General features: G+C 38.1%; 1 protein-coding gene across 2 annotated transcripts in view; it reads right to left on the bottom strand.

Annotated features, from left to right (window-relative positions):
* Nucleotides 1-25356, bottom strand: part of VCL (vinculin) — a 110070-nt gene that overhangs the window by 20626 nt on the left and 64088 nt on the right. For both annotated transcript variants that reach the window (XM_058299084.2, XM_058299085.2), the window contains exons 6-12: nt 23086-23246; nt 14949-15039; nt 13992-14139; nt 10853-11006; nt 9951-10126; nt 2008-2198; nt 598-797 (exon numbers count right to left, since the gene is read on the bottom strand). In XM_058299084.2, coding sequence (XP_058155067.1) covers nt 598-797; nt 2008-2198; nt 9951-10126; nt 10853-11006; nt 13992-14139; nt 14949-15039; nt 23086-23246 — 1121 coding nt within the window. The remainder of the gene's footprint in view (nt 1-597; nt 798-2007; nt 2199-9950; nt 10127-10852; nt 11007-13991; nt 14140-14948; nt 15040-23085; nt 23247-25356) is intronic.

Raw genomic sequence — 25356 nt, 5'->3', positions numbered from 1 at the left:
AAGAAGAAGATTCATAGAAGTCACTAAAACCTTTCTGTCTAGTTATCACCCTTAGTCCAATTTAAGTTTCCTGAATTTATACGAAGATGTCTCCATCACTCCCAGTGTTTCTAAAGGTGAGTGGCAGGTACTGTCTAGAAACACCTGAGATGATTTTAGATGTTACATAAACAAATGCATTTATTCTAGTAATTATGTGTTTCTTTTAATGAATATTAGAAAAAATACAACTAGCTCATCAAACGCGTGACTGCAGGATTATTACAAAGTTTTCTTTTAAATAAATTTAAGTTAAAAAAGAGTCCATTTTAAGAAAAATATTGACTAAATAAAAGTACAGGTGGTAAGTATATAGAGCAAAAATCATGAAGCAAGTCTTGACTGAGTGAAATTTGGGGAATACAGCTTTAGCTGCTGCCAAACAATGGTGAGCTTTTCCCTAATCAGCCTGGATTTCCTTATATCCTTGGTCACCCTCTTTTCACTTTTCCTAGACTCAATAAATGATCTATTTTTTTTTTAAAAAACCCTCTCTCTCGCAGTTTTTCAGTAATAGTAAGCATAGGAAACTTAATGGTAGGTGGTCCTGAGTTCTACCTTCAAGGAGTCTTGGAGCTGAGATGCCAGCGCTCTCGCCTGAGGACTCTCCCCTTCCCCTCTGGCAGCCAGGTCAGCCAGCTGGGCCGTCAGCTGGTCCACTCGGTCACACTTTGCAAGAAGATCTTGGCGATAAGGCCCCATCATGACATTGGCCAGACGATGCCCTTCAGCCACGAGCCCCCGGATGGCAGCCTGACCTGGACCAAGAGGAAAACACTGAAACTCACAAGGACAGCAACTGCAGAGCCTTTCTGGTAACTCTCTTTTTTTAAATAATAAAATTTAGTGGATTTTTTGAAAAAGAAAAACAGAAAAAAAATACATAATACAGAAAAGTATAAATAAGAATAGACTGCCCATAATCCCATCACTCAGGGATGAATATATTAGAACATTTCCCTCCAGTTTGTTTTCTGTGCATTGCATGCACCTGTACACACACTTTTTACAAAACTGGCTCATACTGTATGCTAACTTTTATTCCTTGCTTTTTATTTAAAATGAGCATTTTTTCACATTATTAAATATTCTTCAAAATCATAATCTAAAATCTCTGTAAAATTTATCACATTAACCATAATTATTTGGCCATTTACCTATTATTAAACATTTACACTGTTTATACACATTCATCTATATTCTTAGAAACATGTATAATTAATTCTTAAAATAAATTTCTAGAAGTCAGATTGCTGAGTCAATGAGTACGAACTTTTTAAAAACTCTTAACATGTAATACCAAATTGCCATTCATAAAGTTTGTATCAATTTATTCTCCCACCTGTAAATTATATAGCTGCCTGATTCTCCAACCTCTACCAATAGTAGATAGCAATGTTTTAAAAATTTACCTTTTTATCCAACAAATACAGCAAATGGAATAAACAGATTTTTCAGTTTCAGTAGGCTTGCTATGATAATATGACCTACATTCTTATAGAGCTATTTCTAAAGCCTTCCAAAAATCAAAATTTCAGGTTATCAACTCTATAGCTTTCTAGGTAGGTAGCTGTGTGATGCAGGAACTCTCACAGCTGAAAATAACATTGGTAGTTAGGTGCCTTTTATTCATTTTCAAAAGTTAAATTTAACTGGGCACTTTGCAAGCACTATAATAATTAAGAAATACAAGAGAGTAGAAGCATACATAGGACTAGAAGTAATTAGTTCAAAGTTTCAATTCCCACATGAAGACTTTTCTATTTATCTACAGGAAAGTCCTGTATTCTCTAATACTTCTTGATTAAATCACAGGAATCATATTGGCCATATCTGAGAATAGTCACATGAAGAGTAAGTTACTCACCAGTGGCTGAAGAACCCCTCCTGCACCTAATTACAGATAGTACTTCTGCTTGCTTTCACTGAGGCTGGTTTACTGAGGGCTAAGCGTGCCTATGAGCTTACCGACTCCGCGGTCATCCACGGTAGGATTGTCAATCCACCGCTGTGCCTGCTCAATCTTGCCCTCCAGATGGACAGCTGCTTTGGCAGGTCTGCTGTTGGCCACGGCCCTATTGGTCTTGGTCTGCAGGTTCTGCAGGGCTGTGGCCACCTGCTTGGCCAGTGCCCGGGCCTCTGGGGAATCTCCTTTCCCCCTGCAGAGGGAAAAAACACAGCCATCCTGTTATACACAGACACTATTTACACTGAGATGACTTAATTGCCAATGACAAGAATGATTATCACTAACTTGGTTTGAAAGGAGAGTAGCTTACCTATTGGACCTTGAATAAGAAGTTAATAATTTAAATTCAGGTCGTTTTGTCTGTCCCAATGAAAACATTAAACATGAGTTTGGAGCAGTCAAGGGTACTAGGTTAACTGACCTCTCAGCTTGCGGTCTCTGAAAACACTGGTACCCACAGCGCCTAGTAAAGGTGGGCCCAGACAGCAATGATTTTTGTTGGACTAGTAGTTGGAGTAGTAGTACTAGTAGCAGTAATATCTTTTGCATCCTAACTCTACCAGGTACTGTTACACTCTTCTTGTATTAACTCATTTAATCCTCACTACTGTGGAAACGGACTTTGGCCCAGTGGTTAGGGCGTCCGTCTACCATATGGGAGGTCCGCGGTTCAAACCCCGGGCCTCCTTGACCCGTGTGGAGCTGGCCATGCGCAGTGCTGATGCGCGCAAGGAGTGCCGTGCCACGCAAGGGTGTCCCCCGCGTGGGGGAGCCCCACGCGCAAGGAGTGCGCCCGTGAGGAAAGCCGCCCAGCATGAAAAGAAAGTGCAGCCTGCCCAGGAATGGCGCCGCCCACACTTCCCGTGCCGCTGACGACAACAGAAGCGGACAAAGAAACAAGACGCAGCAAACAGACACCAAGAACAGACAACCAGGGGAGGGGGGGAAATTAAATAAAATAAATAAATCTTTAAAAAAAAAAAAAATCCTCACTACTGGTATTTACTTCTATCTAAAAGGATTGCCCCATTATTCAAAATACAAACCTGATGCACAAAAAAGGTTGGCTAACTGGCCCAAGGTACCATGACTTAACTGTGGTGGATTCAGGATTCAAACCCAGCACAGACTTCAGAGCCCTTGATCTTAGCTACTAAAAGCACTGGCTTATGTTGGTATCTCATAATCTCTAATCCTTGCCAGACTGGTTGGACTGGGTAGTTACCTAACTCAAACACAACACATCCACAGTCAGACAACGCACCCGATTAGATTTTGGTGGTTCTCAAAGTTTTGCGTGAATAAAATTCACTTGTTTTGTGTGTGTTTAAACTGTGGTAAATGGGATCTTATTTTTAAATACAACTTGTTAAAGCCATCATCAAAAAGGATTCTGATTCAGCATAACTGGAGCAGGGTCCAGGTATCTGCATTTTGAACAACCTTCCCAGGTGATTCTGAAGTAGATGGCCTTTGGTCCATCTTCAGAATCACTGTAGAGTCAGCCAATGGTGGAATGGAGCTGGAAAGTCATATAAAGCCTGGGCAATGGCAGGTCAAAGCCAGGTGAAAAAGTCCCAATACATGCAAAACTTCAGGGAAGATGACAGAGCAGGGAGCTCCAGAATCAGTCCTCCTACAAAACAGCTAATAAACAGCCAGGAACTGTCTGTAACAACTGTTCTGGAGTTTTGGAGGCCAAAAGAACATTGTACAGCATCCAGCATCTAGAGGCTGATAAACTACAGTAAAGAAAAGGGAGTAGCTCTCTCCACGTGGTGGCTGCCAATGCCCATCCCCATTCTCAGGGTGGGTCACCTTTGGATCTAGTCCCTGGTTAGCAGTTGCTGACAGTAAAGGACAGGAAACAAGAAGTACGGGGGGGGGGGGGGGGGGGGGGCAGCGGAGCTGTACAGGGCAGAGCACTGATCACTGTACAGGGCAGAGCACTGATCATAGCCTTTGATTTGCAAATTCAAATCCCTGGGTCCCACTTTAAGCTATTATTTCAACCAGCCCTGGAGATTTAAAGACACAGCACCAGAGAAGCACAGCTTCAAGGACCATCAAAGTAGCTTTTGGAATTCATTTTTTAACACCTCCCCAGGGCACTTTGGAGCCGGTCTATGTGCCCTTCATCGTGCCCTTCATCGGTCCTTTGCCCTGTTCTGACTGGGTAATACTAACTTGCAAAAGTCATCTCCAGGGTGACCCTCCCCCTAGAATATGCTCTCCAGGAAAAGCCAGCTACAGATAAAAAAAGAAATGGGGGAAAAATACTACTACTGCAGCAAAACAAAAATAAAAAGAGCAGATTAAGATTCTCAGAGGAGAAATAAAGGAAAGGAAGCTTTTTCCAGGGGTGAAACAATTGCACAAAAAGTGTAGCCTTAAAAATTATACCAATATCCAGGGTAAGAATCAGATGAAGAGCTGCAAAAACCTGGCCAGTGAAACACAGGCTATTCTAAAGGTCTAGAATAAGTTGAACCAAGCATTAAAGAAGAGCCTTAACTGAAGCCAGTCAACAATAAAACCCTAGACAAGAGAGAGAAATTGACCTGCAGGGTAAACTCATCAAGACAATCAGATGCCTAGACATCAGCAAAAAGTTACAAGCCATGCTAAGAAACAGGAAGGTATGGCCCAGTCAAGGAAACAAATTAAAACTTCAGAAGAAACAAAAATTTGGAACAACTAATCAAAGATGTTGAAACAAATCTCCTAAGTCAATTCAACAAGCTGAAGGAAAATATGACTAAAGAGATAAAGCATATTAAGAAGATGCTGTGTGAACGTAAAGAAAAATTATAAACAGAAATGTAACAGAAGTTATGGGAAAATGAAAGGCACAACAGAAGAGATAAAAAATACAGTAGAGACATACAACAGCAGATCTGAACAGGTCAAAAAAACAATCAGCAAACTAGGAAGCACGACAATCAATTTTATAAACTGAAGAACAGATAAAGAAAAGAGTGGAAAAAATTGAGCAGGGTCTCAGGGATTTGACTGATAGCATGAAGTGGACAAACATTTGTGTCACGGTTGTCTTAGAAGAAGAGAAGGGAAACGGAGCAGAAAGAATATTTGAGCAAAACATTTCCCAAATGTTATGAAAGACATAAATATACATATCCAAGAATCACAGTGTTCTCCAAACAGAATAAATCCTAAGAGACCTACTCTGAGATACACTGTAATCAGAATGTCAAATGCCAAGACAAAGAGAGACTCCTGAGCATCAAGAGAAAAGCAATTCTTCACATACTAGGGATCTGAAATAAGACTAAGCACCAATTTCTCATCAGAAACCATGGACATGAGAAGGACCAAATGGTTTCACAGGTGAACTCTACAAATCATTGCATTCCAAGAAGAATTAATACCAATCCTGCTCAAACTCTTTCAAAAACTGAAGAGAAGGTAACACTGCCTAACTCATGTTATAAAGCCAACATTAACCTAATATCAAAGCCAGATAAAGATATTACAAGAAAAGAAAATTACAGATCAATCTCTCTAATGAACACAGATAAAATCCTCAACAAAGTACTTGCAAATCTAACCCAACAGAGCACATTAAAAGAATTATACACTATGACCAAGTGAATTTTATCCCATGTATGCAAGGGTGGTTCAACACAAGAAAATCAATTAATGTAATACATCCCATTAACAAATTGAAGGGGGAAAACCACATAATCATCTTGATTAATGCAGAAAAGGCATTTGACAAAATTCAGCTTCCTTTCTTGATAAAAACACTTTGAAAGATAGGAATAGAAAGAAATTTTCTCAACAAGATAAAGGGCATATCTAAAAAACCCACAGCCAATATCATATTTAGTGATGAAAGACTGAAGGCTTTCCCCTAAGATCGGGAAGAAGACAGGGATGCCCACAGTCAGCACTGTTATTCAACACTGTTCTAGAAGTTCCAGCTGGAGCAATTAGGAAAAAAAAAAAAAGACATAAAAGTCCTCCATCAGAAAGGAAGAAGTAAAACTCACTATTTGTAGAAGACATAATCCTATATTTAGAAACCATGAAAAAATCTACAACAAAGCTACTAGAGATAATAAACAAATTCAGCAAAGTATCAGGATACAAGATCAACACACAAAAATCAGCAGGCTTTTTTTTACATTAGGAATGAGCATTCTAAAGAGAAAAATCAAGGGAAAAAAATCCATTTCCAGTAAGAAATAAAAGAATCAAATACCTAGGAATAAATTTAACCAAGGATGTAAAGGACTTATATTCAGAAAACTACAAAACATTGCTAAGAAGAAATCAAAGACCTAAATAAATGGAAGGACATTGTGTGGATTGGAAGATTAAATATCATTGAGATGTCAATTCTACCCAAATTGATTTACAGATTCAAAGTAATCACAATCAAAAGTCCAAAGGCCTACTTTGCAGAAACGGAAAAGCCAATGATCAAATTTAGGTAAGGATAAGGGGCCTCAAATAGCCAAAAACATCTTGAAAAAAGAAGGAAATGGGAAGACTCACACTTCCTGACTTTAATGTATATAACAAAGCTACAGAGGTCAAAACATCATGGTACTATAATAAGGATATATTGACCAATGAAATCAAATTGAGAGTACAGAAATAGACACATCTATCAACAATTGATACTTGACAAGGCTGCTAACTGGAAAAGAATAGTCTCTTCAAAAATGGTGGTGGGAAAACTGACTATACACATGCAAAGCAATGAAAGAGGACCCCTGTCTCATACCATACGCAAAAATTAAGTAAAAAAATGGATCAAAAGCCTAAATTTAAGAACCAGGGCTATAAAACTCCTCAAAGAGCTGATGATTAATTTGAACAGATTTTCTATTTACAGTGATGGTAAAAGTTTGGAAATGGATGGTGGTGAAGGTAGCACATTATTGTGAGTGTAATCAACAACACTAAACTCTATAGGTAAATAGGTTTAAAAAGCAAATTTTAGAATATATATATTACTAGAATAAAAATTAAAAGATAAAACATAGGACTGTACAACACAGTAAACCCTATTGTAGATGATAAATTATAGTTAATAGTACAAGTATAAGAATGTTCTTTCATGCATTTTAACAAACATGATATCCATACAAAGTGGTGATAATAGGTAGAGTATGGAGGAAAAATAATATAAATAATGGATGATAGAACAATTTTAATAACCTTATATCGATTGTAACAAAGGTAATTATTATTTTAAAAAAATAGTACAGCTGTTCTTCCCTTTCTCCCCTGCTTAGAACAGCACGCAAGTAAACCTGGGCATTTTGTAATATTTATTGGGGAATTGTAGTTGATAAATCAGCCCTCTTTATCTTTCTCTTTCTACCTGGGACCCATAATATGTTATTTTCTCCAATTTCTCTTCCCTCCTTTCCTTAATAAATTATGGCCCTAACTAAAAAAATTTTTTTTTACTTTTTAAAAAGTACAGCTATAAGAAAAAGTGCCATCACCAAAAGTAACAGATGTTCCACAGCAATACAGGATGTGGGTGATGGAGTGGTGCACAGGAATCCTGTATTTTATGCGTGACTGTTTTGTAAACTCACAACTTCTCCAGTAACAAAACTTTTTAAAAAATCCTCCCTCCCCAAAGAAAAAGGAAACAGACATAAAAGATTCTACACAACTACTAATAGGAGAAAGGTACTTTCAGGTGCCACAAAGCCTAGCCACACTTCAAGTTGCTAGGTTCCTCTGTAGCTCTCAATAAACTCCCACTTTTTATTTGAGCTAGTTCTTTGCAATTAAAATACCTCTACAGAGGAGTGGGTGTAGCTCAGTAGTTTTGAGCACCTGCTTCACATATATGAGGTTCTGGGTTGAATCCCTGATACCTCCTAAAAAAAAAAAAAAAAACTACAGAAACATCAACATAGAAAGAAAGAAAGACAATAGCAGCTAAGTACAGCAGGGGAAGCATAGAGAAATTGAGAGGTGATGTCTTTTGTCTGTTTTTTGTTTTTTGATTATTGTTGAAATAATGAAAATTGTCTAATAATAATTGGAGTAATAAATGTACAACTATGTGATTATACCAGATACCACTGATTTTATACTTTGGTTGAATTGTATGCTTTATTTATATATCTTCATAAAATTGATTAAAAAAAAATAAAGATAACCATAATACATCACATAGGGAGATAACAAAAGGAGAAAACTGCTCCAAACCTTATTCCAAAGACTTCAGAGTCTAACCATATGAACATATAAAGAGTCTGACTCATTTTATAACTCAAGTCCACTCAATAATAAGAAACAATGTTCAGGGAAGCGGACTTGGCCCAATGGATAGGGTGTCCGCCTACCACATGTGAGGTCCGTGGTTCAAACCCCGGGTCTCCTTGATCCGTGTGGAGCTGGCCCATGCGCAATGCTGATGCGTGCAAGGAGTGCCCTACCACAAAGTGGTGTCCCCTGCGTAGGGGAGCCCCACACGCAAGGAGTGTACCCCGTAAGGAGAGCCGCCCAGTGGGAAAGAAAGTTCACCCTGCCTAAGAATGGCGCCACACACATGGAGAGCTGACACAGCAAGATGACACAACAAAAAGAAACACAGATTCCCGGTGCCGCTGACAACAACAGAAGTGGACAAAGAAGAAGACGCAGCAAATAGACACAGAGAACAGACAACCGGGATGGGTGGGGGAAGGGGAGAGAAATAAACATTAAAAAATATATATTTATATAGGGGATTCCCATATGCCCTGCTTCCCACACCTCCCACATTTTCCCCCCTGGACAATATCCTTCATTAGTGAGGTACATTCATTGCAATTGATGAACACATTTTGGAGCATTACTGTCTTAATATTAATGAGCATAGATATAACTTTGTAAATTATATTTTAAAATTGGTAAAAATATTTTTCTCACATGAATAATTCAAGATTTTGAGCATAAAGCAGAAATCCACAAATGACTGAACTATATAATCAAATTTGAGTTGTTACCTAAAAAGTCTCCATTACTGCACCGTCCCCACTAAAATATATGTACCCTGCTCCCACCAAATCTATTTCACATCCTTAAACAAAAGTTTGCTTTCTTCAGCCAACATTGCCCTCTTAGTCTTAGTCAATAAAAGACTTCAAAGAACTCTAAAGCACTTCTTACCGGAAAAAGTTTAGACACTCTCCCATGGAAGGAAAGGAAATAAAACATGCAAATTAAATGAAAAGGAATCTCTTGCAAGATATTTGACTATGGTTATCCCAGAGAACAATACTGGAGAACTACAAAGAACAACTTTTACTATTTTACAATTGCCTTCCTTAGTGTTCTTTTTTTCCCCCCACTGGCATGAGCTTTTGTGTATGTGCATGTGTGTGCGCTTAAAGAGCAAAAAATAACTATCAAAAGAAGAAAGCAATACCTCTTTTCCAAATAGTCAAAAGCAGGTGCCATGAAAGCCTTTAAGAGAAGAAGCTATGGTGAGGAGGTTGGATGTATTTTGAAGATCCTTTGTAATTTCTACTTAAGATATAACATTGCTAAGGAAGAAAAACAAGTACCTTCTTACACGCCTCTCTTTCTCACACATACACACACACATATACACACATGCGGGAGTCTTTCCAGAGCTAACCACAAAAGTTGTCTTGCTCAAACATCATGTAAGAGGAAAAGGCCTTGCATAGGTTTTTTGTTTTGTTTTGTTTTAATGAAAAAAAAGGAGTTCTTAACATCCTTCTATTAATTTAAAACTATGTGATCAGAAACAAATCCCTAACCTCAGTTACATCATTTATAAAGCAGAGATAACATCTGACCTAGCCCTCTCACACAAAATCAATGAGAATATAGTGGAGAAACACTTCACGTGCACTTAACCTATGAGAATTCAACTACGTATGTGCTAAGAAAGGAGAGAAAGATTCAAGGCCAAGTGAAAGGATTAAATACATACTGTCTTCTTAAATCTGCTAATTTAGAAGTCAGAGCAGATATTTCCCCAAGGGAACGTAGAATGTCATCTCGTTCTTTAGGGTCATCACATAATTCTGCTATTTTCCGAGCTTCAGCCAAAGCTCCTCGAATTTGTTCTTCTCCTTCTGGTCCACCATTTGGATCTGCAAGCCAATTCTATACACATAGAAATGGGGAAGAAGCAAATGTGATCTACTCACGAACCACATCTTACTAAACTTAATAAGGCCATAAAAAATAATCCTAAAGTACTCACACAACATGCCAGTAATCTTTTTTTTTTACACTGATCCTTATTGTTTTACATATGTCTTAGCTCAGGAAAGATCCACTCAAACCTTCATCTTTTCAATAACGATTCTTTATCCTCATTAGAATAAAATATCTTCACAAGATTGGCCTCATCTTTGTATTAATCACATTAATTCTGCAGTTTCTTAAATATTTGTGTGGTGAAATGCTTGAAAATCACTTTACAGAAAACTAGTATCGGAAAACTTTAACCCTTTGACACTGGTTTGACCAAATATGGTTGTGAATTCTGAGTTGAGGAACATTTTAATATATTGTCATCTATATAAGGAACTAGGATTCTCTTGGTACTAAGGATGCTTACTTTTAACTAATCAAAGTAGTCAAAATGAGATGAAGATATCAGAAATCATTAGTCTAAATCCGTAGCGGTAGGGGAGGGGTAAACCTAGGCAACTACAGAGAAATCAGTTATCACTCAGAAACACCCATTATCACCCACAGGAACAGGCCAGGAAATAAATTACTCTTTCTTTCCCAGGCATGACAGTTAGAGAGAGAGAGGGGATATTTGTGGATTGTTCTTTTTCTCCTATTTCCCGACCCTGCCTGAAAGTCCATCATTCCTACCTGAGCAGCATCGATCTTCTTCGCAATGCTCTGCTTCGAGTTCGTCATGGCTTCCAGCTTGCGGGCTGCGTTCTCCACTTTTGCTGTGAGCACATCCAGGCCCTGGGACACCTGCTGGGCTTTCTGCATGGTCACTGGGGATGCTCCTTGTCCTCTACTCAAAACAGACAGATGCTGACTGCCACTGTACTCGCCCTAATACTTAACAGCAAAATATTCCTAACAGCAAAGAACATGTCCTTTTTATTTTTGTTAGTATGTCTTCTTTTTTTCCCTCTTCCCCAGTAAATCTGGGATGCCATGCATACCAAAAAAAAAAAACAAACAAAAAACACAGAAATGAACAAAGCAAGACACCTAAACCATCTATTTTCTCCTTTGCTTTAAAAAATATATATGCATTAGCTTCATGGACCTCTACTACCACTTTGAAGACCAGGCCTGTAAATTTTGATGATAATGATTTTTCCTTTTGGTAGTGATTATGTAATCAAAACTATACTTTGGGGGGAAAACGTGCTTTGTGTTACTGCTATGGAGGGTTCTGTAACCATAATAATAAATGCTTTAGAAATAGCATATTAGATTGTCTTATTTATGGACAAATATACATAGTGTTTCACACACAGTGTAAAAGCATACTGCATGGGGACCAAGCAGATCTGTGTTCAAATCCTGACTGCTGGTACCTGGAGAACCCTGTTTTAAGTTGTTTAGCCTCCTTGGATGTTAGCTGTCTAACTCATAAAATGAGGGTGTTATAGGTAGCAATACTTGTCCTGCTTTATCTAAGAGAATTACTTTGAGTATCAAGATATATCTTTGAGAACACTCTGGCAAATACAGCAACACAAATATATAACCTATTATATATTATATATTATTGAATTATTATCCCTATAATGAACCTAAAGATAATTTCTAAATGCCTACCTTCCATTCCTATGTAATCTGTAAATATCAAAACAAGGTAGTACAGAGGGTACAAGAAACCACTGTTCACCGTTAAGTTCCTAAATAACAAATTTTACTCTTTTCCTCTCTCTGAAGAGGAATGCTTGATGGAACCTTGTTTTCCCTAAGTAAAAGACGTTCCAAGTCATAACAACATAAAATTTGCCATGCAAGCTCAGATACTTTTTAGTCCACCCAGCCTGATAAATTCAATGATAAGGGCAGAAATTTTAATATTTGGTAGAGCAGCTAATCATCCTAATCTGAGTTTCCAATTTTAGGACAGACTCCAAAATATCATTACCTTCCTTAATAATAGTAGAGATCTGCCTTTCACTCATCTATCTTCTTTTATACTCCATCTCTATTTTTCATCTATACAATACTCAAGGTAATGAATTCCAAAATTCATTGCCAGGTATAAAAAGTACTACACTTTTTTTTACTTACACTTGAGGGGAAACATACTCGTTTTGATTTAATTGGCTTTTGCCCTTCAATCTAATGGTGAGGAACCTTTTCGGTATAAGAGTTCTACTGTGAAATAGCAAAATTGCTTATAGACTGCATAGTTTTTTCACTCAAAACAAAAAGCTTATTAAGTACTTTTGGGACTTATGTACTTGAAACCTAGAGATCCTACTTGACTAGATAGAAGAATATCAATCAGGAAATTGTTACCACTTTTCAGCCACCATAATGCTAAAGAGCGGGGCATATTTAAGAAGGAATAACAAGGAGTTAGCTTGCTAATCTTTCATCATGAAAGGATATTGCCGGCTCTACTGTGAAGCAAGCCCACAGCCACTCACCACTCTTCTAACTTTTTCTCTTTCCAAGATTCATGGCTGAGCCCACTGAACAACTACCCCATTCTCTTGCTCGTATCCATCATTCTCTAAACACATACAACTGTGTATTTGGAAATTCCAAGCGAAAACTGTCTACCACTCTGTGAAAAGGCTGCAGATAAAAGAGCCAACAGTGAGAAATTAGAAGAGCCAAGAATCTTGTCAAACTGCACTGGCATTTTTCCAAATGGGAACAGAACTTTTTGTCCTTTCTGCAAAGTTCTTGTCATGTTCATGACAGGAGAGAATGCTTTTGCAGCAGGAGAGGAAGGCTCACTGAGCCTAATGGGATCATGTTTATTTAGGCTGTTCCTTCTCTCCTTTAAGGTGGAGACTCTTAACCTGAAGCCAGTTGAGCTTCCAGGACTACAGTGAGTCCACCAACCTCTGGAAATTATATATAATATTGTGCGGGATGTTTATATGCATCTCTTTACATAGATGTTAATGACTTTCATCAGATTATAAAAGGTATCTTGATTCATAAAAGAATTACTCCTGTAAGATCTGTGTTCTTAAGTCTATTATGGGAATACACTTGAGATCAGGTGCATGGTAAACAACATATCGAGAAGCACTTCAAGTCCTGTTTGTATGGATGCCCTGCTTATACTAATTATCAAGATATTTCATGACGTTCTCAAACAAAATTAAACTTTGTCTGCAGTAGAGTTTCATCATACTTCAATTTTTCTTAATGTCCATACCATGAAATTCCATTAAAATGAGGATCTTTTAGAACGTCATGGATTGCTTCCAAATATCTATATTACATTGAGTTTTTTTCAATAGCAAACTATATATATTTAGTTTGTGGAGGGGACAATGATTTAAAGTCAAAACTTGAGGAGTATTAAGTGTGAGGTAAAAGAATTATTCAACTAAATGAATAACAATGAAATATAAACTCAAAAGAGCCCAGAAATTGCTAACTTAGAGTATAATCTCTACTTAACTGATTTTAAAAATGACACATGAAATAAAGCCAATGTTTTCACTCTAGGTTTCTTTTTATCCATCCTTCATTAAGGATTATCTACCCATTCCAGACTTCATCACTGCCCATTATTTTCCACAAACCTATGGCGAGAAACTGAATACCCAGATTTTTATTTCACTTCCAATTACAGAATAAGCTTCAACTTTATTACAAAGTATTTGCATATTAAAATCTTTCGGCAATGGGAAAGTGCCACCTCAACCTCAAAAGAATTAATAGAATATAATATCTATGTTATCTATTAGACAAAGAATACTCAGTAAAATTGGCAGACTTGCTTTCCAGTAGGAATGAGATCCTCTGTGTTACCCTATTAAGAGCAGAAGTACTTTACCTGGCTCGGAGGTCAGCCACTTGATCAGTCATCTGCCCTAGCATTTTGCAGGTACCCAGGATCTCCCTGCGTTCTTTGCCTGCACAGAGTTCACCGACTTTTCCAGCTTCATCTAAGATCTGCCTGATGGCCTGCTCACCAGCATCCCCTAAAATAAAAAGAGATATTCAATATCTCATTGTTGATGCCTTATTTAGAAAGGATACTTTACAAGTCATTTCATTCATGGAGGAATGGCTGATTATCAATGGCAAGTGAAGAGAAGGCACTGCATCTGATAGCTAACAGCCAAACAGTGCCCTTACAACCATAAGGTGAGGTTTCAACCACAGACATTGCTAAAAAAGATACTTGGAACCGCACCCATCTGGAGATAGTAAGCAGCTTGTGGTAAGAGTATGGATGATGAAAAGAGGCTCAAGCAGTGTAATAGTACTTAGCACCTCCAACCTCCATTAGGCTTTCCACATTCATTCAAATATTAATCTAAAACTGAATAAATAATAGATTAGAAAATCCATAAAGCCTAGTTCAATAACCTATTTGGATCTAATCTTTACATAATCAACTTTGCCTTCCAATTCTTATTGGCATCATCATTTAACCTGCTTAATTAAGTACTTTGTTGACATAAGTGGAAGTTTGCCCAATGGGAACTAGAAGAGCTTTTATTCAAAACAATTACCTTTCTAATTCAGGGAAAGAGTGAACTAATAACTTTGCAAAGAGTGCCCAGCTGTTTGATTTATTCCTCCACAATGAGAAGTGATACAGCCCAGGTGAGAAGGCCCGGTAATGCCTAGCCAAAACTATCAGAGAACAGAGAATGCCCAAAAATGTTAGAGTAGTCATCTCAGGCTTATGAGATTATGGAAGGATTTCTTGCTTTCTTTCATTTTGTTTGCCTGGTTTTAGCCTTTTGTTGTATCTACCAGAAAAGCAGGGCCAGAAGGTTACCTGGGGAGGCACTGGGGTCACGGAGCCAACCTTTGGCTTGGTTCAGTTTGGAGTCTATGGAGGCCAACGCTCTCTTCATGGCTTCAGTGTCCTTTGAAGAAAAATCCCTACCATTATTTTCTTTGCAAAAACTGAGATACTGTGATACAAAGTAAGACAGAGAAGAAGTGACAATATTAACATACACTAGCTAAGATAGTTCTGTAACACCTTAAAATAATCTCACCACACTGCAACTTTTCTTTCTGTCAAAATGCAGCATCTTGCATGCAAATCTCCAGTTAATTCTACTGTTTCCTGGTGTTCCTATTGCTAAAACTGCAAAAACTGCTAACAATCGCTCAAGCCAAAAGATGTTGACTGTCTTCAGCAGGAAAAGCCCTGTTGTCACATGCCTCATTATCAGCCTTTCCACTAGTCAACATTCATCTACTGCAGCCCTGCCAAAGCCCTCCCAGCTTAAGGGAAGCCTCATTAGTATGTGGTGCCACAAATCACCATTCTTTTACATCTCATTTTGAAATACACACACACACACACACACATTGGATCACGTCTCACTATACTTAATTAATCTAAAAGGCTTTGAATTACTGGTGAAGAAAGAAAACAGAATGTTAATCTAACAATTTGTTTTGTTTTCCCCCTCCCGCACCCTGCTGTTTTTGCTGTGTCCATTCACTGTTTGATCTTCTGTGTCTTTTCTTTTTTTTTTGTCTTCTCTTCTAGGATTCACCAGGATTCAATCCTGGGGACCTCTGATGTGGAGAGAGATTCCCTGTCAGTTGCGCCACCCCAGTTCCTGGTCTCTGCTGAGTTTCACCTTGACTCTCCCCTTCATCTCTCTTTTGGTGTGTAATCATCTTGCTGCATGACTCACTTGCCCAGGCACTGGCTCACCACACAAGCACTGTCTCACTACGCAGGCACCCACGTGGATACTCAGCTCGCCATGCGGGCACTCGAGCAGGCGCTCAGCTCACTGCATAGGCACTGGGCTCCCCACGTGGGCACTCGGCTCACCACACGGGCACGCGGTTACTGGCTCACTGTGCAGACATGCTTTCTCTTCTTCTTTTTCACCAGGAGGCCCCAGAGATCAAACCCAGGTTCTCCTATATGGTAGGCGGAGGCCTTATCACTTGAGCCACATCCACTTGCCAGCAATTTGATTTTAATTCTACAAATAAGCCACTAAATACAATACAAGAGAAAGATCTTCCTAGCCTTCTCTTTCCTTACCGTCCCTAACCTGGAAGAAGAGGGAGGATAAAGTAAGTGAGTCTCAATTTATTATTCACAACAAGATTCAGGATGAATAGCACATAACTTCTATCTTCTAGGGTACAGGATGAGAATCTGAGACAAAAAGCTAGCCACTTTTTTTAAATACAAAAAAATGAAGAGAACAATTTTACAGATACCCAAGTACCCATCTTTAGAAGTGACAGACTGGTCATCTCTTAAGTCTACAGTTAAGACCTTAGCCTTAAGACAGTCTGTCTTTCTTTTGCTCTAGGGAACTGACTCCTAGAGTCCAGTCTATAAAAGCACAGTTAACCTCTGAAATATGATGCAATGCTCTAAATGCCTAACTCTTCAATTTCCAGCTCTTGCAGACCTGGGCCTCTTAAAGGTGTTGTATCACCAGTTTTCCACAAGGGGGCAACTTTCCCCCACTTCCAATTCAAACAAGACAGCACTGACAGAAATAAGCCCAGGAAGCCCTCAGGCCTGACCCCAGCTTTTCCAAAGTGCGTGTTCAAATCACAGGACTCTCAGCTTTAGAAATCTCTCCTTCCCCATCTAAACAGGTACAGATTGTGCCCTGGTTGTAAACTAGGCTATCAAAGGCACTAAACAGAAAATCTTCAGCCACAGTAACTAAAAGGAGATGATCTAAATCACAGGGAAAAAATGTTGAGAGTATTTTTTACTTTCAACTTATATGGAAGCTGGCAATAAAAAGTTGCTGAGCCAGAGTCGTGGGAGGTCTATTTCAAAATCCATTTGTAATTGGTACAAGTAGCAAGTGGGATTTTGAAAGTGCTTTGACTCTCTCCAGTGGTTTAAATACCTGCTCCTCGCTTCCATCTTGTTTTATATTCGTTGTTCAGCAAATCCCCTATCTAAAGTATGCAAGTGTGAACCTTAGCTTATTTCCAAATTAGAGAGGTCCAAATCAATACCTTTTTAAAGAGAGCCTCAAGTAACTCCTAACCTCAAAGTCAACTCTGATAACCTCAAGGGTCTAACTCAAGTTATAGAACTTTGTCTAGATACAGATTAAATATCACAAGCTTCCAGAAAATATATGTAATCTCTCAAAAAGATTAAGTCAATGTAAAAATATTCTATTTAAAACGTGTAAATAACTATTTCCCTAGGATACTTATATTTTCAGTGCACAAACCAAAGAATATTTTTTATATTTCAAAAAATCTAAATTCAGGGGAATGAAGGTCAGACATTATTTAGTATCTGCTCTCATATTAAAGACTGACTCATTAGGAAACTAACTTTAATTGAGCATTTTCTGCATGGTATGTTCTGTTTTAGGCATCCCCCCCCCCCATTATCTCATCAAACCTCAAATTTAATCAAACTTCTTAATTTTACATATTAAGAAAGGTTAAATAATTTGCCTACTATACAACTGATAAATCATAGAAACCCAATTTGATCTAAGGTTTGTTGACTCCAAAACTCATTATTTTCTATCAAATAAAATCTAAGTTTTTTCTTTTACTAAAGGAGTTGCAAAGGATTCCACTAACTTTCTACATCAGCAAATCTCTCCTTTGCTAATTTTGACTTTGGTTAATACTGCCCAAAAAATAAGCTCTAGAAATCAAATTCATAATCCTCACTAGCCTAAATGACTACTTTTATTCTTCATGGCACAAAAAATGATCTGAAACACAGTGGAAAAATTGGCTTTGCCCTTATTCAGTATCCTCACAAATCATTTCTTTTTTTTCTTCCTAATAAAGGTCAAATTGCCAATACACTGCAAGCAAAGAATGTGATTCTCAGGAAGTGAGTAATTTACTCCTCAGTGGGAGAGAGCTGACAACATCACGAAATTAAAATTGAGGTGACTATTTTCTCCAAAAAGAATTAATGGCAAAATTGGAATAAGTTGCATTTTAAAACTTCGTTTGGTTTCAAAGTTTTTAGTAGTATGCATTTTAGACAATTCTGGAATGGGGCAGATTCTAAATAATGATTTAGGCATAATAAATTTTAATGTTATATCCATTAAAAACAAAAGTGTCTATGGGACATTTGTATAATCTGATTTCTTCTTTTTAAAAAAAGGTGTCTATGGGAACAAGTATTTTGGTCTCCTGAGAATCTCATGTATATTTCTTTTGAAAAGCAGTATTTTATGACAGTGAGATAATGTATAGTAACATAAAAAGTATACTAACAGACATGATACAAGCAAATTCACTGGAGGATTAGGAATAGGAGAAGTCAACTTCGAGATATATTTTTAAAGGATAAAAATAACCATCACCCTTATGGCAAACAACATAGATTTTTCTTAAACCTTGTCACGTAAGTCTAAATTCCCAGAGAACAATCTGAGTATGAAATATAAGAGTAAAAAACAAAAAATCTATACCTTCATTTAGGAAAGAGAAAAGTCTCTACCAATCCCTTCCTTACCTGATGATTTTTTTTGGTTTCATTTTGGTTTTTTTTTTAGAGTGAGTGTAAAAAAAACAGGTCTAATCATGAGGCTTTAAGGAAAGCTGAGGAAAAGGTCCCCTCTTCCTACAGTCTCCTTTGCCATAAAACTTTCATGAGTTCTAAGTTTTAAAAGAAAAAAAACAAAAAACAAAAAAAGCTCAAGGCCTTGGTACTTTTCACTGAATACCAGAAGGTGGAAGGACAATCTAAAGGAACCCCATTTTACATGCTTTTCCAGGAACTGAAACACTCCTGGAACTTAATATAGATTTAGACTTCAGGAACCCCTGTGAATAATAGTGAGTTCTTCCTACAAACAACCAAGAGGAAGCGCAGTCAGAGAAGTGAAGTAATGTAGCAGGAGACTCTTTAAAATGTAAAATATGAAGGGTAAGGACTCCCTGTCTTTCAGTGCCCAACTTACAATCCCTTCTTTGGCTCACATCTCCCCTCCCTACCCTTTCCACTCCATCCCATTTCTGGCCACATTTTCATCCCCAAATCAATGTTTTAAATAAAGATGTTTCTGGAAAGAACAGATTGGGCAGGAGAACAAAATCTTACAAACCACATTGAAGACTACAGGCTCGTTACCTTTGCTAGGCACCTCCAAGGGTACCTGCCCAGTTCTAAAAACCAATGCCACCTATGAGCACACAATCAGATGCTGCAACCAAACGATCACTTAGATCAGAAGGGAAATATCACTTCCTTTGACATTTTCGGCCTTTTGACATTTTCACCCTTTTGGGGTGGGGAAGAGAATAAAGAGTTAGAAATGCCTCAACTATCTCAAATTCCTAGAAATAAATCCTTCATTATATCAGCTGCTAAAATAAAACACTAAGAGACTAATAAAAAATAGTTCATATACAACTTTAAAAAAAAATAAAAAGAAATAAAAATCAACCCTTAAATCTCAGTGGTCTACAGGAAGGGCAAGTATTACAAGATCGCATGTTCTAACCAATGTTTCCTTCTTTGGTAAAGTACAGCAATCTTCTGTGGAAGCCATCTGACTCAGTCACTGCATTTACCCACCACCAGCCTAGGACCACAGTGGGCAGAGATCGACCACAGGAACAAATTCTGAATAAAACTATCCAATGACTTAAGGGGCAGAGCTAAGAAACGCCTATGTGGGGCTCAAAACTTCATAGCAATGAAACGCTTTTTAAGTCTTTCTGACTTCATCTTTAATTTTCAGCATGGGATACACAAGCAGATTAAATACAAAAAAAAAAATTATTATATATAAAACTGCAAATACAGAGTACTAAATTTACAAAGGGTAGAATTAGAATTGTGTTTAACTTGCATATTTTTTTAATATTCTCAGGAAAAATACTAATTTAAATCTCAATGGTCACTGAAGGTTGATTCTTGATTTTAGGATGTGATGATTTTTATTTTCAAAATAAAATGGAAGTCAAAGTTACTTTTAAAAATATAAATCTGCAGTTTGAATATAGTATAAAAGCTAAAATGATCAGCTAACCTCTTTAAAATCTTAACTTATTTGGCAAGACGCACTTTTACCAAAAAATTTTTCCACTTACTTTCTTCCCCCACTTTTCTAGAGGAATCACCACTTTCCAGAAGAAAACTGCACCAGTGGGGAAGCATGAAACAAGTATGGTAAGAGAGTGTTAATTCTTCATTGGTAGATATGAGAGGAGATGAAAGATACATCATTAATCAGAATGGGAACTCCATGGTCACAGGAAGACACAAGGTCTCTGATTAATTCACAGCTTTTAGCTGAGCACTGAAAGATGCATCCTGCTACTAAACTAGTTACCAATTTTCATTTTCAAGGTAACATTTTTTTCTAAATTTCTTACAACTAATAAAAGTGATTATTCTTAGGGAGTGAGGGGGGGAATAGAATAGATGGGGAAAGGGTTGGGAGCAAGATTCATGTGTATCTTTTTAAAATGTCATTTTAATTGTTTTATCATTTTTAATAAAGATAAGTGATAGGTTTATATACCATTTTAAGTTTTGAACTAGGTAATATATAACAAAAGCAAAACTGGGTTAAAAAAAGAAACATTTCTGATATCGTGTACTTGAGCTTCTTCTGGCTGAACTTATTTAATTTACGTTCGTTCTTCCATTCCTGGCAAAGCTAGTTTTAGAATGCCAAAACAATCTCGTTTCTCCTAGATCAGCTACAGGACTATATGCAGTGAGGCCCAGGTCTATCTCCCATGTATATCCCCTCTAGTTCCTAATCCTAATCCTGAAAAACTCAACTGATGACATTTTTTTAAAGAAGCAGCTCTCAATGGTACTTGCACAAAATAAAGCTCATTAACACTGACGAAATGCAATTTACTAAATGATGACCTTTCCTCTCTGAAAACATTAGAAGATTTCAGTTGCAATACCTCTTCTCTCTTATTTCTATTTCTCATCTGCTAATAGCAAAGGAGAGAGAATAAAAAAGAGATTAGGTTAGGGAAACATGAGGTCATGGAGAACTATGGCAGACTTTGTAGCAGAGACAGAACATGCAGTGAGCGACTGACAAGTTAGAAACCTTTAGATACAGATATGCCTTGCTTTTTTTTTTTAAGCCTATGATTATTATGAAGGCAGGTACCTCATCTAAGCACGCTAGTCTACCCATTTTCATTATGGCTTAAAATATCAATGACCGATCTCTAAAAGCCAAATTCTAGAGCCTACAAAGGAGACTGGTGGGAGAGGCAAATACAGAGATGGCATCAGCCTGCGGTCATCTTTCCTAAGCGCAGGGCCCACGGGTAACTCCGGGTTCACCCTGGGGAAACCTGTGCCTCAAATAACATCCGAGGAAATGACCAGGCAAAAACGTTCTCAGGAGCCTGCTCACAGAGATGAAAGCACCCACGAAATACAGAAAGCCTGATATCCCAGAATAATGTCTTTTCCTTTTGTTTTCCCCAAAAGAATAGCTCAATATGAGCCAGAGCCAAACAGCCTGCCCCCCACAGCCCAGGGTCCCAGATTCAGTCACATTCTGACGCATATTCGAGCACAGTGCTACACACCGGCACACGGAATAAGGCACGGCACACAGCACAAAAGAAAACCTCACAAGACATGCTTTTTCTCGTTTTAAGCAAAAAAAGAAACAGGAGGGCAAGAGAAAGCTTACCTTCTAAACGTGAGAAAAAGAATAAAACAAACAACAGAACAGAAAAAAGATGCATAAAGAAGTCATAACAGGGAAGTGAAAGTTATAAAGTATGCAAAAGCAAAATTAAGCATCAAAGACTTAAAATGGTTTTTAGGTAATATCTATATTTAAAATAGTCTTAGAACTTGTTCAAGAACTTCACATTAATGAGAATGTTTCTGTAAACAAATCCACTGTTATATACGATGACTAATGTAGTCTGCATATTTAAATTACCTTTCTGGGTAAGGTGATTTTAGGTCCTGTTTTGACCTCACCTCCAGGCTTTCTAGAGGACAAACATGGCCCTTTTGAACGGCCCAACAGAAGTCATACTACAAATTCCCTTTTCTAGCTCTGCTATTGGCCAGGTGGGTGGCCCTTGAGACCACTTTTCAATCCTACTTGGGGAAGATAGATCCTGGAGACAGTGTGTTCACACCACTGCCTGCATCTTGAGCTCCTGCAAGGAAACTGTGAGCCTAGTAGCTCTGTTCCCCCAGATCTGGAAGCTTTGTTCACAGTCACTACACAGGGAGAAACAGATCAGAGCATGAGCAGCCTGCTGCTCACAGGCTCTGGAAGGAATTCACCTACACCTTAGGAGCCCAAGAAAAGATTCTAGACAAAGGGAGAGCGGACCCCTCAATTTAATTAATGAATATGAAAATTAATATTTTAATTAAGTTTTCCTAAGGGACTCCTCAAACTAGCTGAAAATACGAAACCTATTATTTTAATTATGTTTTCCTTAGGGACAATGAAATGATCAAGAGTTGCCAAGAGTTGCCTCTGTAGATTTTTCTGGGTCAAAGGTTGGTTGAGGAAAAGTTTTCCACATGGTTCAGTATCACAGGAGTATTTTGTATCTTATTTAGTGCCCTGGCAACAACCACCCACAAAAAAGGCAGCGTTCAAAGTACTGCCAGGGCTCCCTCACCTGGGGCCCTTTCTAAGGGGCATGTACGGCATGCCAGAATTCTTCCACCAGCCCCACTAGTGAAACCCCAGCCTGAAGGAAAGCTACACTTCTCAGACTTCAACCAAGATTCATCCCACATGACTATTTACTCTACATTGATAAGAAACAAAATCTGCAAAGGCAGCAAGTAATTCATGAAATAAAAGTGAAGGGGAAATTACTTTCTCAATATCTCAGTGTTCTTGTGCTAGATACAATTACAAGATAAAATGTGAAAGAGATGACAGTCAAAATCCCTAGGAGGGGAGAATTCAGGATTTTGTTCAATTTCACTCCAAATGACACTTTACCTTGCTGGCCCAGGCATCTTCATCCCAAGAAGTGAGTTGTAATACACGAATGATCTCATTAATTTCAGCACTCATCTTTTCTACAGTAAAATTGCGATTTTTGAGAGCTTCCTCTATTCCTTGGTTTTTGGAATTTTTAGTTGTTACAAAAATCTTCATAGCTGTAAAAATAAATGAAAGATCAGAATTTAAGCTTGAAATTTAATCTTCCTGAATAACATTATTCATACAAGATGCTCCAAGCTTTAAATATATGCTTTGGACTTATATGGTCATAAAAAACAAACATTGCAAGCCTGCCAATAATGTTCCTATAACAGCAAACTTCACTGCAAAGCAACTCAAGGTACCAAACATCACACAAAATGATCAGCAAACTAATTTGACATGTATATACTGATAACCTAGAATAACAAAATATCTGTAACTGTGTGAATTTTGTGAATCCCAGAAAAAGATTATGTTTCTGAACTAATCCATTCCTGTGGGTGTGAGACCCTTTCAACTGGACTATGTCAGTAAGGCGTGACTCAGGTTGAGTCTCCGCCTTCTAGCTAGGTCTGATACAAATAGAGGCACACAAACAGACATTCACAGAGGAAAAGGAAGCCACTCTATTGATCCTGCCATGTGAGAGAAAGGAGTCCAGTTTCACCCACAGCTGAGCTCAAGGAGAGAAGCCCCTAAGAGGCTCAAAGAGCCAAGGCCCAGGGAGAGATAAGCCGTATGCCCAAGAGCTCACAGTTGAACTTGGAATGAAAGCAGAGCAGCTGAGACTGAGAGAGGAAGCCTGGTAAGAGAAAAGCCCTGTGTCGGGCTGCCCAGAGCTGAGCTCCAGGAGACAGCAGATTCTGGAGAGGAAGGTAGAGACCATGGTAGAGACTGGTGGCCATCATGCTTTAACATACGGCAGACGACTTTGGTGAGAATGTAACTCTGCTGATGCCTTGATCTAGACATTTCACAGCCTTGGAACTGTAAGCTTTTACATCAGATAAATCTCCTTTATAAAAGCCAACATATTTCTGGTACTTTGCATAGGCAGCCCTTTGGCAAACTAAAGCAACATCCAATCTCTTTCTAAACCAGTTATTATCCTGGCCCTACCACTGGCCACATCCAATACAAACCTAATTGGACAAGATAAAAACAGTAAAACTGTGACTAGGGTATCCTGCTATCCCCAATCCCAGTGAAAGATCCAAAAGTATAGTTTGTCTTCCAGATTTCTCTCAACATATAAAAGTAACTTTCTAACTCCAAAAAATTGAATTGGGTGATACTGGACTCCTTTCTCTCACATGGCAGGATCAATAGAGTGGCTTCCTTTTCCTCTGTGTCTGTTTCTGTGTCTCCATTTATATCAGACCTAGCTAGAAGGCAGAGACTTCAGAGTAGAAAAAGAGAGTATCTTTTCATAAAATAATTAACAACTAACACTTTGGTGAGTTATACGAATTAGAAAGAAACCCTATTCCCAACAAGCCTTCTGCCACATAGAACAACTGGCCTCAAAACACATTTCTTACCAAGATTATAAGATTCTACTTATAATTTTTTGTTTCCCATTCTAGTTCATATGAGGACATTCTGAACTCTTACATTCAAATTTCTTTTATGAGCTACTAACTGAATGCCAAAGCAGGTAGGCAGTAGGTGAGGGTCAAAATGACATGCCTCCAAAAGATTCAGAAAATAAAGCTCCCTACCGATTGACTAAGATAACCTATGTAAATCTTGAGATGTCTGGCACAGACTAGACAATCAATAAGAGCGATTCCCTTTACTGGTTGAGAAAGCAACCACTGCATTTGCAGTTTTGGACTCTGCCTAATGGGAAGGTGGTTCCAGCTGGTGAGCGTAGATCTGATCTATTCATAAATGTAGAGAACAAATAAGTATCTTTTAGGAAAAATTGGGTTAATATAATACTTAAAAGGGCTCTGGGTTACAGCTTTATCACATATCACTTCTTTATCACTAGAATATCCATTCCAGGTCCTAACTACTTTTCCATAACACAAATATAGGTGTCAACTTCCATACATTCAAGATTGTAGAGTTTTTAGAGGAAATTCCAGCTCAAGCAAAACAGCCTGTACGAGCTTTAGGAGAACAAAACTAGGTTACAGGAAGGGCAGTTTCAAACGAAGGGGAGGGTAAGGAGAGCATTAGAGAGATGAATACTAGTTCTCAGCCCATCGGCTATAGTCATCATGTCATACCCCATCAATCAAGTCTTATTTTTACCCAGACTGAAGGACATGCAAA

This window comes from Dasypus novemcinctus, chromosome 6, assembly GCF_030445035.2.
Source record: "Dasypus novemcinctus isolate mDasNov1 chromosome 6, mDasNov1.1.hap2, whole genome shotgun sequence".
NCBI lineage: Eukaryota > Metazoa > Chordata > Mammalia > Cingulata > Dasypodidae > Dasypus > Dasypus novemcinctus.
Note: the sequence above shows the minus strand (reverse complement) of the source record. Positions and strands in the feature narration are given on the sequence as shown.